Source organism: Chlamydotis macqueenii, chromosome 3 (genome assembly GCF_036417535.1).
Source record: "Chlamydotis macqueenii isolate bChlMac1 chromosome 3, bChlMac1.mat, whole genome shotgun sequence".
Taxonomy (NCBI): domain Eukaryota; kingdom Metazoa; phylum Chordata; class Aves; order Otidiformes; family Otididae; genus Chlamydotis; species Chlamydotis macqueenii.
Genome location: NC_141558.1, coordinates 105905486 through 105921932, shown reverse-complemented (window position 1 = coordinate 105921932; position 16447 = coordinate 105905486). Strand labels below are relative to the sequence as shown.

At 33.8% G+C, this 16447-nt stretch overlaps 1 protein-coding gene across 1 annotated transcript in view; it reads right to left on the bottom strand.

Moving 5' to 3' along the window:
* The window catches only part of ADGB (androglobin), a 125186-nt gene that overhangs the window by 67115 nt on the left and 41624 nt on the right, over positions 1-16447 (bottom strand). The window contains exons 10-15 of the mRNA XM_086744625.1: positions 15193-15431; positions 13573-13701; positions 7663-7757; positions 5009-5183; positions 4136-4226; positions 3343-3487 (exon numbers count right to left, since the gene is read on the bottom strand). Of these exons, the coding sequence (XP_086600751.1) occupies positions 3343-3487; positions 4136-4226; positions 5009-5183; positions 7663-7757; positions 13573-13701; positions 15193-15431 (874 nt within the window). The remainder of the gene's footprint in view (positions 1-3342; positions 3488-4135; positions 4227-5008; positions 5184-7662; positions 7758-13572; positions 13702-15192; positions 15432-16447) is intronic.

The window sequence follows — 16447 nt, the reverse complement described above, 5'->3', positions numbered from 1 at the left end:
CTGCTGCGTCCCAAAGATTTACCAAATCTATATCAAAGGTTTTAAAGCAGACGTCTCCTGAATAGCAATCACAGTTTAAAATGGAGACAAACTTATTCACACTCAGTATACTACAAGCAAAATTCTACACATTAGCAATAACTTAGTGAGTTGGGGATATCAAAGTTTCTCTTTCAGTGTTTGCTTTTTAAAATCACTAATTGATTTTTTTTAAAAAAAATAAAATCATAGATGTGAATTGTTATTTCAAGTTTTAAAACTATAGAAAGAAAGCTCTCCCATAACGAATCTCCCAGAGGTATCCACATAATTTTGTTGATTAAAAGATTTAGTATGTGAAATAAAGAAGATTGTTCTGCAAGTTAAAAACATTATTTTCTTTTGCAATCTGTATAAATGCAGTCTTACTTACATACTGCAGCTATTAATAGACAGTATTTTTCAGCCGAGATTTAAATTGAGGCAAAAGTAAGGTTCAAGTATAAGTTAATTAGCTGCTCATAACTTCTTACATTTCATGTCTGAATCAGATTGGCCTCAGACTAAGTCACACCCATGTCCTCTTCCAACCATTCCAGTTTTATGAATGTCTCTCATATTTTCTCACTTGCCCTTGCCTCTCTTTGACTGCATGTCCTACCGTGACAGAATCAGCTTTCTACAGTCATGTGGCTCTTATGCTTTTGGACTAGGGGAGAAAATCAAAGTGACCTTCTAAACTACTTTTATGCTTCTAATACATAAACATGTATTAATTTGTAATTAACTTAATCTATATTTGTATAGCTACAGGGTCTGAAGTCATGTAACCAATAATTATTACATATGCAAGATGCTATTTACAGAGATCCTTTTTACTCTGCTGCTTTTGTAATGATTTCCATAAGTTGCAATTATTAAAGACTTTTAAAAGGTCATGAAGTCCTAGTTAAACTATTGTTTATAAGATATACAAAATACAGAATAGATAAATATATATTCTATTGCAAAAAATTCTCATTCACTACAGAACTACCATATTTTAAACTAATAAATACCCAATCACTATATCCACACATGTACATTTTCTATATACACAACAGAGAACAGTTTAAAACAACTGAGTTTCAGATCTGAAACACAAAAATGACACTACAGTGTTCTCTGAAGAGGAAAAAAATGGGTCCTCCAAAAATGAAGATATCTAATACTATCTTTAACAATATGTCTTTGGTCATCAAACACATTTTGTAACCCTACAGGCAGTCACTATACATCAACCAAATACCACAAATGTTATCCTCAAGTATACTTATCAGTTTGTCCCAGAAAAGGACAGTAGAAATTTTAAAATAATTGAGTAATCTTTACTACAGGATTGTGCAGATAAGGACTTTGTTGCTGTTTTTCCTTTATGCAGCACTATGGATTAATACATTTTATAGGTCCTTCTACATTATTTTCTATATTACACTCATATTGAATGTAACGCATAGGGAAGAACAACTCATTTTCTACTTAGGATAGAAAATAAATGTAGAGGGAAGAACTGTAGTAAACATTTAAAAGTTGAGACTACATGTTCCCCAAAGTATAATTGGTTTATGGAGTCAGATCCAGGTTTTGAATGTAAACATTTAAAGCATTTGTATATTGCCTAGATGGCTTTTTCCATCAGTTTTCTTAGTCAAAAAAGAGAAATGCTATCAGATGCTCTTATGAGCAGCATTTGCTGCAGTAAGTATGAAATTGAAGAGATATTGTCACTGCCAAGTTGTGTTCTTCTGAAGGTGTGGAGCAAATAAAATAAACTTCAGTAGAGCTCCATTTATTTGTTTGAATTTTTAAGTTTCTGCTTCTCTATGTTGTGAATTATTTCCCTATACAAAATATGTTGCATGAAATAGTGTAGTGCCCAGAAAGTCTTCAAAAGTATACTTTTTCTGTTCTACATGCAAGATTTAAATATTACAAGGAGCATTTTGTTAAAGGTTTATCTAAAAGTAGACTTTGGTAGCACATATACATGTCATTAAGAAAACAAAACAAAAAAAAAGAAACAAGAAAAAAAACCCCACAGTAGTAACAACTGCCCAAAGTCATCCTAGTAGTGTTTTACTGAACTTGGGTAAGATCCATCTTATCTATCTTGGGAAAGTACAGTGGAGACTTCTACCGAGTAACTAGCATTTCCTTGGCTAGCTTGGGCAACCTGTGGTTAGTGTGCTGTATCTAGTGATCCTGTTTCAAGGAACATCACTCTCACAGTGTCACTTAGGAAGCCTGAGGGTCTAATTCACAGCTGAGGATTCCCTTAGAAAACAAAGCTTCTGAACTTAAGAGTGGGCAAACTCAACATTGAAGCCTTAACTCTTCTTCTAGATCTAGACTGAAGCCTTTCAATGAAGAACTGAATAAGGATGTCATTTTAAGGTATGTGTTTATAAAGTTTACATTTTTCAAGTAGTCAGGTACATTCTTCACTGTAGCTAAAATACACTAACTGTAACATTAATCCATGACGTAACATTTTTTATAAGGGTCTCTGACTATCTTCTTAAGATACTCCCATCAAATCAATTTTTAAGATCAAAACCAAAGGATTTTGTAGTGTTAGCAATAGGACTTTGTTGTAGTTTAGCCCTGCTCAGGACCAAGCTACGCAGTCTCTCACTCACTCCCTTCCCCCTCCAGTGGGACAGGGAGATGAATTGGTAAAGAAAAGAAGGCAAAACTTATGGGTTGAGATTAAAAATATTTACGAGAACAACAGAAGAAAAAAAAAACAGAGATGGAAAACAAACAAATAAAAATACCCCAATAACAGCAAATACTGAAGCACATAATCCACAGTGCAGTAGCTCACAGCAGATCCTGATGCCCAGCTTCCTCCTGAGTAGCAGGAGCCTCCCCTCAGCCACCTCCTCACTGACACACTGAGCATGGTGTCACATGGAGTATAACAGCCCTTTGGTCAATTTGGGTAAACTGTTCCAGCTGTTGGCTAGTTGGTAACCTATCCCAACTGTGCTCCCCAGTCACAGGTGCCACCAGCTCCTCTCCCAGCTCTGGGGAAAATTAGCTCTATCCTGGCCAGAACCAGGGTAGACTTTTAAAATCTGAGGAATACATCATAAAAAAAAATAAGGTTAAACCAAAAAGGATTAGGAAATATTTCCCACTCACTACACATCAATATAAGTGGAAAGGGTAAGTAAGTTACTTAAATAGTGGGGGGAAAAAAGCTTACTGAAAAGTCTTTAAAAACCTGTATTTAAGTATTAAATATTTTCTATTTTGTCTTTCACTATCTTTTGGAATATAAAACTAGATTAAGTTTAAAAAAATTAGGGAAATTATTACCTGAGAAAGATCTTCTGCATTTGACTCTCTCCCAGTTTGATTCACATCCACATTACTGTCACTTACATTTTCATCATTTTCAGTAACAGAAGGGAGATGGGATATGGAACTAAATCCTTTTTTGATGGTAGACTGTGGAAAGTGGCTAAAGAATAAAATAAAACTCAAATGCTTAAATCCATATATTTACTTTCAAATTAAAATCTTCCTAAGTACCGTTCTTAACAGAATTTTGTGAAAATAACTTGCACCTCCTTTATTTTGACAGTTTCATAGGGCAACATAAAATCTCTATAAGCATATATTCCTTATTATTACTAGCTTGGCACTACACACATATCTATGCTTGAAAGACCTGATCTGTTGCCCTCTTAACCCTCAAAAAAGCAAAACCCAAGTCAGCTGAGGAAAACTAGATGATACTACCAGACATGAAAATATTTCTATGAGCTCTATTCAAGAACAACAAAAAAAAAAGTTCACTACTTAAATGGAGAGGAAGTGTTTTATGTAAGAATATTTCTTGTCTTTTCCCTCAAAATGAATCTCCATAGCTACCAGGCAGCTAAAACACACAATAACCAAGGAAACCTGTGCAAGGCCTATTCTGTCTGTAGTATAAGAAAGCTCTGTTGCTGACTTCAGTGGAGGCAGAAGTAAAAACTGATAGAAATATAAATAACTCTTTGCTTGTTAAGTGAACTAGAAGAACAAGATCAAAACAATGTTGCGCTTTTACAGTGAAATGGACTAACAATAGGATGTTAGTTCTGAAACTGCATTGAATACTTACATGTCTGTGGGTATTGTGATAAGATTCAATTTGTAATTAAAAAATAGGCTAGCAATCTCAACATGTTCTTCAGGTTTCTTTATCACAGGCTCTGGAAAAAAGCAACTTGTTTTATATATATTAAAAATAAATTAAGAATCATAAAAGTATGGTTTTGACAAATAATTTCCATAGAGGATTCCTCATCCCTAAATAATTATATTCTCCTGGTATCATTGCATATACTCGAATGGAAGAGAAAAAAAGAGAGGTGGCTTTAGGCACCATATAATGGGAAAAAGTGCTTAACACTGATCCTCAGCCTGCAAGGTGTTAAAAGTGTGTTTAACTTATATGTAAGTTTATCCAAGGTAGATCAGAAGAACTATGACAGCTAATTTCCTTCGTTTCTTATCCCAGTGTGTTTTGCTAGCATCCCTGTAACACTTTCATATATAAGCTCTCTTACATTATGCACTTAACTCCATTATGCAGTATACACAAACCCTAGAACAAGTTTACTTCTAAAACTATGACTTCTTGCAGCAGGATTAGTCACATACTTTAAATGTTTAAAAGGTATTCAGAAGTTTTCATGGCTCTCCATCTGAGAGCTTCTGTGCTGCTTTGATAACACTCCCTCTTCATTTTCTCCAGCAGCATAGAGTGTTTTTTATTATAGATTAAGACACTTCTCAGAGCACGTAAGAAAAAAAGAGAGCTAAGGGGAAGTAATAGAAAATTAGGAAAAAAAAAAAAAAAAGAGACAGAAAAAGTAATCCCTAGGGAAGTTCCATTGAAATTAAGCCAACAGATGGTAAGTATGGTCTTGAAAAATTTTATAATAATTAAAATGTAATTATACATTTATTTTTGAAGTTTGAGTAGACAAACCTTGAGGTTCAGATGTCACAATAGTTTGCTTTTTCTGACGGAAAAGCTTCCAACGAGGAACTGGTGGTGGTTCTGGGGGTGCTACTAGAGGACAGGATCTAGTTCTAGTGACCAGGAGAGGATGGCTATATATGTGAGAAAGTCCGTACTGCCTCAGCTTCTCTGAAGAATCAGCCTATGAAACATGGAAAGATAAACTCACGGGTCAGATCTCCTTTCTCATCATATCTCTTTCTAAAAAAAAAGAACAGTATGCACACAAAAGCGTGTAACGGCTTGGATAACAAATGAAGTAAAAACAGTTCACCAGACAAGGCTATACAAAAACTTTCTAATTAGGATTTGATATTCAGCAGAAAAAGTATAATTGAATACTTAGAAGTGTTTACATACATTTTGCTTTTCATAAGAAATTCATCAATTCCTTCAACATATTTATATAACCATATTCTTCTAGGTGCTGCAGAAAACATGCAAGTGAAGTGAATGAAGATGGAAAAAAACAATAGTGACAATGTTTTGTTTTAAACAAATATATTCAAAAATACTTTTTCCCAGTGAAAAAGTCCTTACTTCATGCTGAATTTATAAAGTGGCAGAATTCTAAAAGCAACTGGTCTTTTAGATAATTTGTGAAATCTCAATAATGTAATATCACTTTGAACTAATACATCATTAAAGTTAAGCTTTTTATCTCCTGACTAATTAAAGGCACTACAGTTGACCCATATAGCAAAGCCCTTAGCAATAGATTTAAGAGTAATTTTAAATGTGGACATTGAGTGGTGCTCTTCCCATTAAAATAATAATGGTCCAGAACTGAACATTTGTCACTACTGAAAGTTCTGTTACAAGATTTGTATATATATTTTTTTTTTTATTTTAACAATACACCTTTCTTTACTTGCTAAATAAGTCATCCGTAACTTATTTCTTTAACATGCTCATCAGCAAGTCTCTGATTGCTCCTGCTCGTTGTCAAAGGTTCTGTAATTACAAACTCTGCAAAGAAGAATGTAGTGGTGGCTGTCAGAGTTACTTGAAGGGAGAGGATCAAATTAAATACATTAAGGTACACAAGTAATACATCAGCCTCATTCACCTCTGAATTTATAAATCAGTATTACAGGAGTGGTGACTGGGTAGACACACATTCAAACAACTTCAAAGTGCAAGTTAAAACATCTGAGATTAGAAAGGATTTTGAAGACAACCAGTTAGGTGCCATAAAGGAGAACTTGTCAACTGCTGAGTAGGAGATACACTTGAATAACTCAACTATTGATTATTTTTTTTTATTTTATTTGAGCAAATTTAAGACAATTAAATTCAAACCACATCAATCCAAGGACATACACACTAGAAAGCACAGTTGCAAAAATTCTAGAGGGAAATTCTGACACAAATACCAAGTCAAGATTTCCTCCAAATTTAGGGAGCAACTCTTATCCCAAACAAGGGATCCACTCTTCCAAACTTTAATTTCTATCAGTGTAGTATGTCTCAGCCCTCAAAGAAAGCATGAAAATGGGCTTTTTTAACTAAGGCCCACAAGAAATCCCCTACACTTCCATATTTAATTTCTGTCAACTTCCATATTTCTATCAGTCTTTACTAAAATACTATTTTAGACATATAGATTAATCTGTCTCATCCTATTTGGTCTGCCTCTTTTTCAGTAATGCCTGTACCCTAACAGACTGAAGCCAAGTTTGACATTCAAGACCTTAGGTGGCAAGAAAAACATAACCCTATGTCACCATTTCCAGTTAGCTTTTTGATGACTAGTTTTACTTGGTATTAGCAAAGACATAGTATTGTCTGAAATGTTAAATTAAAACAAATTATAATAAAAACACAGAGAGCAAGTTAGTCTTTAAAATAGCACAAAATACACTGCAAAATTTTGGAACAGAAAATAGTGCAACAATAAAAAGCAGTAAAGCGTAACACCTGCAAAATATTTCTGGAAGTTTCTTCATTATATGAAGCCTATCAGTTTTTTTTGAGAAGGCAGCTTAAATTTTAATGTTCTAATTATGATACATATTACTTAAATGTACAAAAAATAAATCTAATTAATAATCAGCTCAAGAAAGCCTGCTCTGGCATTATAAATAGCTTTCTGTAGACTGCGAATGACTAACTGGAAATTTAAGCATTGTTTTTACCCTTGTTGCATGAAGTGCTACACTCTCTCTAGCTGCTGTCACCAGTTATAACACTCATCATAGAAATGGATATAAATATGCTATTTCTTACAGAACAACGTATTGGAAAATGTATATCAGAGAAGTTATTAATTGTGGTCTGAAAAAAATGTGATATTCATGTTTTTCAAGTAGCCCTTAAAATAATTAATCTTTCTATTCAGAAGTATCTCATCATGATGCATTTTCTAGTCCACATCTAGCCTCTCCCAGGAGACTTCAGCTGCTGGGATCCAGAGAATAGTGGAGTAAAGCTCCAAAAATGAGCAGGGCTGTGGCAGGAAAATGCACGATCAAAATACAGTTTTAACTGATAGTCATCAACTGGTGACTGTTTCACTATACTAATTTTATTATTTTTGTTACAACATAGTTGCTACAAAATTAAACACCCGGATAATAAAATATGTAATGCTTTCTTGTCCTGAAAGCGTAGAATCTTACCATCTGTCCTAATGAAAAAATATCCTCTTCAAACAAATGTAGTGGTATACAGCCAGCATACACAGCCATTTCTGGCTGGGTTGGCACATAAGACTCTACAGAGAAAAAAATTAACATGCTTTAAAACAGGGTAAACAGTAAATAAATGTTGTTGTACCTCACTCTAAAATATTCTGCTTTTTCTGTCTTATTTTTATTATTATTTTATTTGTCTGACTCTTATTTCATTCAAGCAGGAGCTCATTGTAAAATACTCAAAAGAGAAGCTATGGATGGAATAAACACATTGTTTTAATCCTTGCCTATTTAGACCATCAATAACTTACACATATTTTGCTTCTTCTACACAAATGAATAACAGAAACTACAACAAAGATATGCTACAGCTCTTGTCATTGTTCTTTTCTTCAAATTTTAAGAATACGAGATACTAGCATGAAGAACACAACACATATCAACTGGGTAAATGAAGTAAATCCCTACTGATTGGTCAGTACTAGCTAAATGCTTCTCACTAGTGAAAGCAAAATTTGATCTTGCCAGTAAAAGGACCAAAAGCCAGAGCTGTGGTCACTCCTGCCAAGGGATATAAAGAATGAGATAAGTATCTTGAGAAACAGAGTGCTCCTAAACGTAGGTTAGTGCTCTTACTTCTATCAAGGAGATGAAAAACTGGAGGTAATGATGGATGGTTCAGAAAGTGTGAGGTGGTGACCCCATAGCTCTTGTCTTACACACCTTATGGAAGCTTGTTTTCCTGTAACTCTGCCATAGGCAAGGCATAAAAGCAGGGACATGTTCACTTTGTTATCTCTAGATATCTGTTGCACTAGGCAACCACGCAATCAGCTCATACCTATATTTGTGAAAGAAGCCATTGTTGATTCCTGAATGAGGAAGAGAAATCAAGGCTGTCTGGCTGACAGCCAGTTCACTCATGCTGAAGGGCAATCAAGAGTTTAAAAAATATAGTATTAGAAATACAGGTCTGTGGTTTGACCTAAAAGTCAGCTCAAAAAGAAGGACATGTATTTATCTGTTTCACTAGTCATCTAAGAAAGCGTGTGAAGACAGGATTTCAATACACAGGTTCTGACACCTGTTTTTCATCAGAATGTTTTGTCTCCATTGCCTTCAGCTCCACCTCAAATACAGAATATTTTCTTTCTATGTTTACTAAGTATTCAACTGGAAGTAACTCTAAGAATAGGTATTTTCTGTGAAATGGAATAAAACAATGCTGTATGCATACAGAGAAAAAAAGGAAAAGAAAAAGAAAAAAGAAAATAAAGGAAAAGGAAGGATAGGCAAGTGGCATCAGACTTAAAATCCATTTATTTAGAAGGTATGCAATGTTTTTTTCTTAAAGCAGTAAGGTATCTCTGCATCTTATTTAGTCTTCCACAAATTCAATTACTCAACTAAATATAAGCTGAGGGTAAGCCAGAGTTACTTTACAGTGGATTCTTAATATTTCTCACTGCATGCTTCTGATCCTCTGCTAACCTCAGCTCTTGTGTTAGCTATGGGCTTCAACTTATTCAAAAGCAAGGCTGTAATCTAGGTTTGATCTCAGTCCCTACTGACATATCTGATCCGTTACAAACACAGCAGTAGTAGCTACAATGTACTACTACACATTACAGAACAGCACATGCCACAAGGCACACCGATCTCACTGCATGTGAGAAGTATTTCTCAAATAAAAGTATTTAATCAAATACCAGGTGGAATGTAAAGCTGTCATACTCAGTCCAGATGAGTTTTGAAATAAAATGTCTGCAGAGCAGCCAAGAAACAGCAACAAGCAAATTATTAGAGCATGTAAATGATTAACCAGGCAAACCATATTCACTTTAATAATCCTATTACCATAGTGGAAAGACTTTGTATATTATGTGAGTACCTTTTAAAAATCATGTTATTTGATCATTTTTCACTGTACAAAAAACGAGGAGGATGTTTGCAAATTATTTGCTACCAAGTGTACTGTTGATTAGCGTGAATTCAGCATCTAGTGAAAATAGTTAAAACTGATAGCCTTGATAAAATTGTATTAATAGATGAAAAATGTTATAACATACGGTACAACAAAAGAGACTCAGCAAGGCCCATTATTTATAACCATCAGTATGGATTTAAGAATTCTGTGGTGCTTCGTAAAAGATATCTGAATCCTTGTAGCGGCTTATATTTCACATTTGTAGCAAATTCAATCACAGAGAGTGAGTACTACACAATCTGAATAAATGTTTCAGTTCCTGAGAAAAGGGAAAGTATCATTTGAATAGATCCATGTAGTGTATATATATATATATATATATATATATACACACACACACACCCCCACACACCCACTTTAAATAAGGCCAAAATGAAAATCGTTGTTTTTACTAGTTCTTAATTTTTATTTAAAAAAAAAAAAATCATAGGTTTGGAAGAGGAACAAAGAATTTTCTCACTATATCTTAAGGTTTCTCTTCAATATTTATTTATCAAACAAGAGCTGATGCTGAGTTTTAGCATTCCAAAACACTTCAGTTGGCTTTCAACATCGTCCCTACCAAGTGTGCAGCTTATATTTTAACCTCTTTTGTTGTGTTAGGCATAGATTAGCTTTGACTATTGAAGGGTATTTTTTTTTAGCCTTCAGAAAAATTACTTATGTGCTTTTCAGAATTGACAGAAATATTGCAGAATGCTAACATGCACTTGAAAAATCAGAACAAAATATTAGGATCTGGTCCCTACTTATAAATGAAAATTCTTTTGAATAGGCAAAAGGAAAATGAAAAGAACTTTATAGTTATGTGTTACGTATCTCACTGACTCTGACAGTTAACATTACAGATCTACTTGTACAAATTTTTAAACACCATAATAATCTCCCAACATTTCTATGACATAGAAAGTGACATAGAAAACACTATTACGTCTAATTACAAAACTGGTATCAAGGCACAATGAGACTTAAAAATAAATGGCTGCTTTGTAGAACAAACTCCCAACTTCCTGGCTAGCGTCCTCTCCAGTGGAATAGTATTCCCTTTCCAGTGGTTCAGAAATTATTACGAAAATCATTAGTCTAGAAATAGAAATGGGAAGTGGAGTGGTTAGTCTGCTCCACTTGAGTGGAAAAGGGTAGATTTTGTGCTAAAATGGACCTGTAGGAAAATATGAATTGTCTACAAAAAGCTTCCTGAAAACTGTCTGGCTGATAAGCCACTGGACCAAAGAGCTGGTTGCTCTCAGGAAGAGCCCTGGCTGACCAGGTGAAGGGCTTGTTATTCTGCTGGATCCATGCAATACGATAAATAGAGAAACAGGTTAAATGCCTCAAGGATCCTGCAACTCACATTTTATTTGGGGGGTGCAGCAGGCATTGGTCTGAGTGCACAAATGATTCAGAACTGTATTTATACATTTGTATTGGGACTTGCTAGGATGGGGCCAACTTTCTTTAGAGCAGCTCATATGGTGCTGTTCTAGATATGTGACCAAAACAGTGTTGATAACACACCAATCTGTCAGCTATTGCTGAGCAGAGCTCACAGAGCATCAAATCCTTCTGTTTCTCACTCTGCTGCCCCAGCAAGTAGGCTGAGGGTGGGCAAGAGGGTCAGTCTTTCTAAATCTCTTCCCCATCCTACTAGTGGGGGGTGAGCGAGTGACTGGGTGGGGATTAGCTGCCAGACAGCATCAACCCACCACAACATTATAACGCACACAAAATCAAAAGCCTGTAAGAGGTTTCTGAATACTTAGAAGTAACTGGTATGTCAATGAAACTAAATAAGGTAATGAATATACAACACAATGAATACAAAAGGTTTTGCCATTTTAGAAGTAAAATATAAATGATATCAAAAGTAGTTAAATACCTCTTTAGAAATAATTCACATTTATCAGAGAAAAAAGAACAATTCCCTTAAAATCCTTGGACTCAATACGTAGAGTGAAAACTTGCAGCAGGGAAATATACACTTTCATGATGCTGGAAATGAAATACTTTTCAAGCCACTTATATTAAAAAAAAAAAAAAAAAGAAAGAAAAAAAAAAGAAAAAAAAGAAAAAAAAGCTGCTGCATTAAGTAAAGTCACTGTTACAAAATTCCCAAGAACAATTCAGAAACTTTTTACAACTACTGCCTCTGGAGCCTGACTTTGAATCCAGCCCTAGTTTCAGATGTTACTTTATGCCCAAAAATGGTTCTACTGTCCCAGGCCACTCTCTGCAGATCATCTGTCTCAATCTGCAGGCTCTCTCTCTTGTGGCTACAATCTCACAATAAAAAAGCATTTTAATTTAATATTATTTCAAATTGCAGTTCTCTTTTTTTTTCCCTTGCAGTCTAATAATCTGAAATTTGCTCTATATCTTACAGCCTCTGACTTCACAACCTCCATATTTACTTCAATTCAAATTTTAATGAAGTTTATTAGTGAGATATCTACCTCTTACTCTTTTTCAGAACTATTTTCTGGTTCAGACTTAGGATAACAGAGTTCTCTGACCATCATATTTGAGCCCTGAACTAATAATCTTTCTAAATAACCTCATTACAGGCCACTGTATTTCAGAAAACGGCATAAACTGTGCTTTAAATGGCAGAACAAAGATCAAAACATCATACGGAAACACCATCTGATGATTTTTAGTGCTCTTCCACTCATTTCGCACAATTTCTAGAATTCATCAGTTGGATCCTTCTGCTTTGCTTTTTCTTTCTTTTCCCCATGACACGCTTGAGTACTATTCACTTTACTTATATTTGTGTGAAATAACTCATTTACTATTCCACAACTGCTACCACTAAAGCAAACTACATTCCTGCAATACATTTTAAAATTTACTGCTGTTTTAACTCCTTTAGTAGTATATAAGGTAGGAATTCAAATATATTTGCTCATGACAAACAGCAATATTGGCTTGATATAAATTAAAACCATTTAAACCACCGATTTTAATCAGGATTTAAATAAAGAGGAAGGATTTATGTAGTGAGTTTCATTCTTCTTATACATTTTAACTTTGTAGTTAATCCCCAAAGAATGATGCTCTACCTATTCTTACCTATTGATTTACAACTACATAATATTCCAGTTAATAAAGGTTTCCTTCTGCTAGCTGTATGGAAATGCTACATGTATGCAAATATAACAACAAAAGCAAATCAACTTAATATACATTAAGATTTTCTATATTTTATACCAGTAAGCATGACATTTCTTATTGAGTGATTAGTTGACTGCTAATATTTATTTGTGGTTTGTTTAAAGTGTATTTTGTTCTTTTTAAAAAAATAAACTTAACTGCACAAAGCAAGAATTTACTTAATTTTTATGTTATCATTAATGTATCAATTAAAAAAATTAATTCATCAAAATATATTTCCAAGCTAAACGAAACAAATTTATTAAACAATTAAATCACAGAGTGAATTCTAATTAATATTTCTGGCCACCCTGCCCCTCTGCCCTCCAACAAAGAAGCATTCCTGCCTTTCCAATCTCCCAATTTACTAAATAATGTAGATACTGAAAAAATAAGTTATTAGAAAGGAACCTGCCTTCTTTTTTTTTTTTTTTTTTAATACAAAAAGATAGTTTATCATTAGAACAAATATTGGTCCTATGTGACTGGCCAGCAATTTCCAAATGTTCTGCATGGATTTACTTCACTTTTTGACATAAAACACAAATTACTGCAGTACTATTCTTAATATAATTGACAGAATTTCGATAGGTTAGAATGACTTCAGTCTGTAATGCAGCCTGTAAAGAACTGCAATTGAAAACAAATTATATCTAACCTCCCCCCAATTAATTTCAAAAACAAATAAAAGCAAAGCCCTTTGCTTTTAGTATATCTCCTGTTCATATTTTTAGCTTCTAAAGAATAGGACTTACTTTCAGTTAAAGCCTCAGAAGAAAACTGGGCTTCTGCCAAAATTTGTGAAGACTGAGGTACTAACTTGTTTTTTTCTTTTTGTCCTTCTCTGCTTTTCTTCTTTCCAGTTTCTCTCTGCTCTGCTTTTTCTATTAAGAGTAATGATTAAATACTTTTTATTTTTCAGTTACAATCTTTCAGTCATAAAGTGTCATACTGTGTAAATGCTTTAATGACATTTCAGATAAATTTAAGAAAAATCAACCACAAACTATTCCAAGTCAGAAGATTTGAGATACAACAAAGAACAAATGTCATTAATCTTTTTTTTAAAGTAAAAAAAAGAAGAAATAATTATTAAGCTGTAAATGCAGATTTACTGAGAAGAGGCCAGTAAGGCTTTGGTCTCACCTTCCAGTTCTACACAATTCTCATGTCCTACTATAATGTTTGGAATTACTGACTTCCTGGCACTGTGTCAAATATTTCAAATATGTAAAAAAAAAAAAAAAAAAAGAAAAAAATATCTAACATAGATGAGGTTCTCAATGGACATGGAAGAATAAAAAGTCTCCTACAGTCTGAATCTTCTTTCAAGCCTTAAAATTTGAACTACAGGAAAATAAATTTCTAATAAAAAAAAAATCCCAAACATTAATAGAGGATCTGAAATGAGCTTGTAGCCTCAGAGTTGGCGATTACAGAGTTGTAATGCTTCCCTGATTCTTAGCTGTTTCAATTAGCAATAGAATTTCTAAGTCTTAGGCGGGATTGAATTTACAAAGTTTTTTTCAGAATACATTAGAGCACTCTGTTGGATGAATGACAGTGCTGTTCCAAGTGGCTGCATCCCTGTGCACATGCAATACCCCCTCAGCCAAATCTCTTCTGACATTAGGATTTAGTATTTGAGAATCAAAGTGGGGAAGGGAGGGAGTTTTTTTCAAATCTAAGGAGAAATAGAAATTTTTGTGTATTATTTTTTTCCTTCCAAAGACATTAGAAGTGTTGTGAAGTTGCATTCATGCCTTCAAGTTAAAAACAGCAACTAAGAAAACTCAGTCTCAAATATAAACATTGAAGAATAATGTACTGGAACAAATAAGCTTCTAAAGCTAAGTTTTTTCATTTAAGTAGCATTAGCAGTTCTTGAAGAAAGTTAATACCTATACCTAGTACCATAAACAGAAAAATTGCTATAAATAAAAATGTAGGTAGATATCAGAACGTATTTGTCAGAACCCTCTGTAGGTAATAACACTTTGTAACATCCATTATGATATGTATAATTTATTGATGGTCAGAGTAGTGTTGCCTTTGGGGAAACAGTAACCTCTGTAATTGTTATCCCTTGGCAAGGAACCAGTCTTTAGAGAAATGGCTGTGAAACAGAGCTAACAAATCTCTGCCACAAAATGAAGCTGTTTTCATAAAATAAGAGACTAGTACTGCTTCTAATGAGATCCATAGTTAAAACAAAACTTTTTTTTTAATTTATACTATTGCAACATGTTCAGTGAAACAGCAACAAACCCAGAGTTGCATGTGGTTTAATAAAGACATACAAATTCAAACCCAGAGGTTATGTTAACTTCATTTATGCTTGGCCTACAAAGATAAGATTACCAAAAATTACAGACCTGTGCCAATTTTATCAGCTTTCTCAGGGTAATCTGACTGCTGAGTCACAGATAAAACTTCATTTTTTAACTCTGAGTCTTCGATCTCTTTAGGTTTTGTATCTGACTGATGAATAGCAAGTTCTGGAGTTTTCTCATCTGACTGATGAATAGCAAGTTCTGGAGTTTTCTCATCTGGCAGCTTGAATTCTGGCACAATCTCTTTCAAAAAGCCCCAGACTTTGTCCAGGTATTCAGGCCTTCAAACAAACCACACCACATGTACATGTCAATGATAATTATATTCGCAATAAGAAAAGAAAGTGTGATTTTCATTTAGACAACACTATACTACAACTCACAGCCCAACTCTTAGAAGAGTTACTAGGTTATTTCAGTAATTTGTGTATCGGACAGTTTGTTAAGAGACAGATTATGGACAGATCTATAAAGAAAGAGGTGGTGGTTAGAGAAGCACATAAATAAAGCATCCTTTCTAAAGTTTTTCAGTAGATAAAAGTTGTGACAATTAAATTTGCGGACCATTGTGCAACTACACCATATAACAACTTGATTCTGTCTCTGTACGTTAAAAACCTACTCAAAGGTACTTCCAAGCTAGGTTTTCCTAACTGTTTCAGCACAGGTAGTTTCATGCCTCTTCCACTGATTCTGCCAGCTACAACAGCTTTTTGATATGACATGACAGTTGCAGCTATACTGGTTCTCCACAGAAATTTAGTAATTCCAGACATAATCTAAAACTGAATCAATCATTCAGGGCTAAGAATAAGGCATGCAACCTTTTTTTTTAAAAAAAAAATTAAATAGTTGATTGTACAAGGAACTAAAGCCGTCTTATACTTCTATTACAAAGACTCTGTGGTATTCACATTTTCTTATTCCAGAATATAATATATTTGTAGTAAGTGCCAGAGTCATGAATACTGTATTTTACTGTTGCAATTGTAAAACTATCTACATAAAGAAACAAAAATTAAGTTACTTAGATTTCTAAGTCCATGGGCTATATACTACTGTAAGACGCAAACATACCAAAACTAAATTGCAAGCATAGCTTGGGATACAAAAATTGCTGAAATAAGGTCTAAAATAGCCTTTGACTGAACCTATTTAATACTGAAATACTGTTATAAATGAACAATTATACCTAAATAAATTACGTATAAACCAAAACTATTTATGTATTCGTTAGAACGCAAACATCAAAAGGCAAAAAGATGTAATTTAAAAAAAGATCTAAAAATCTAGTGCC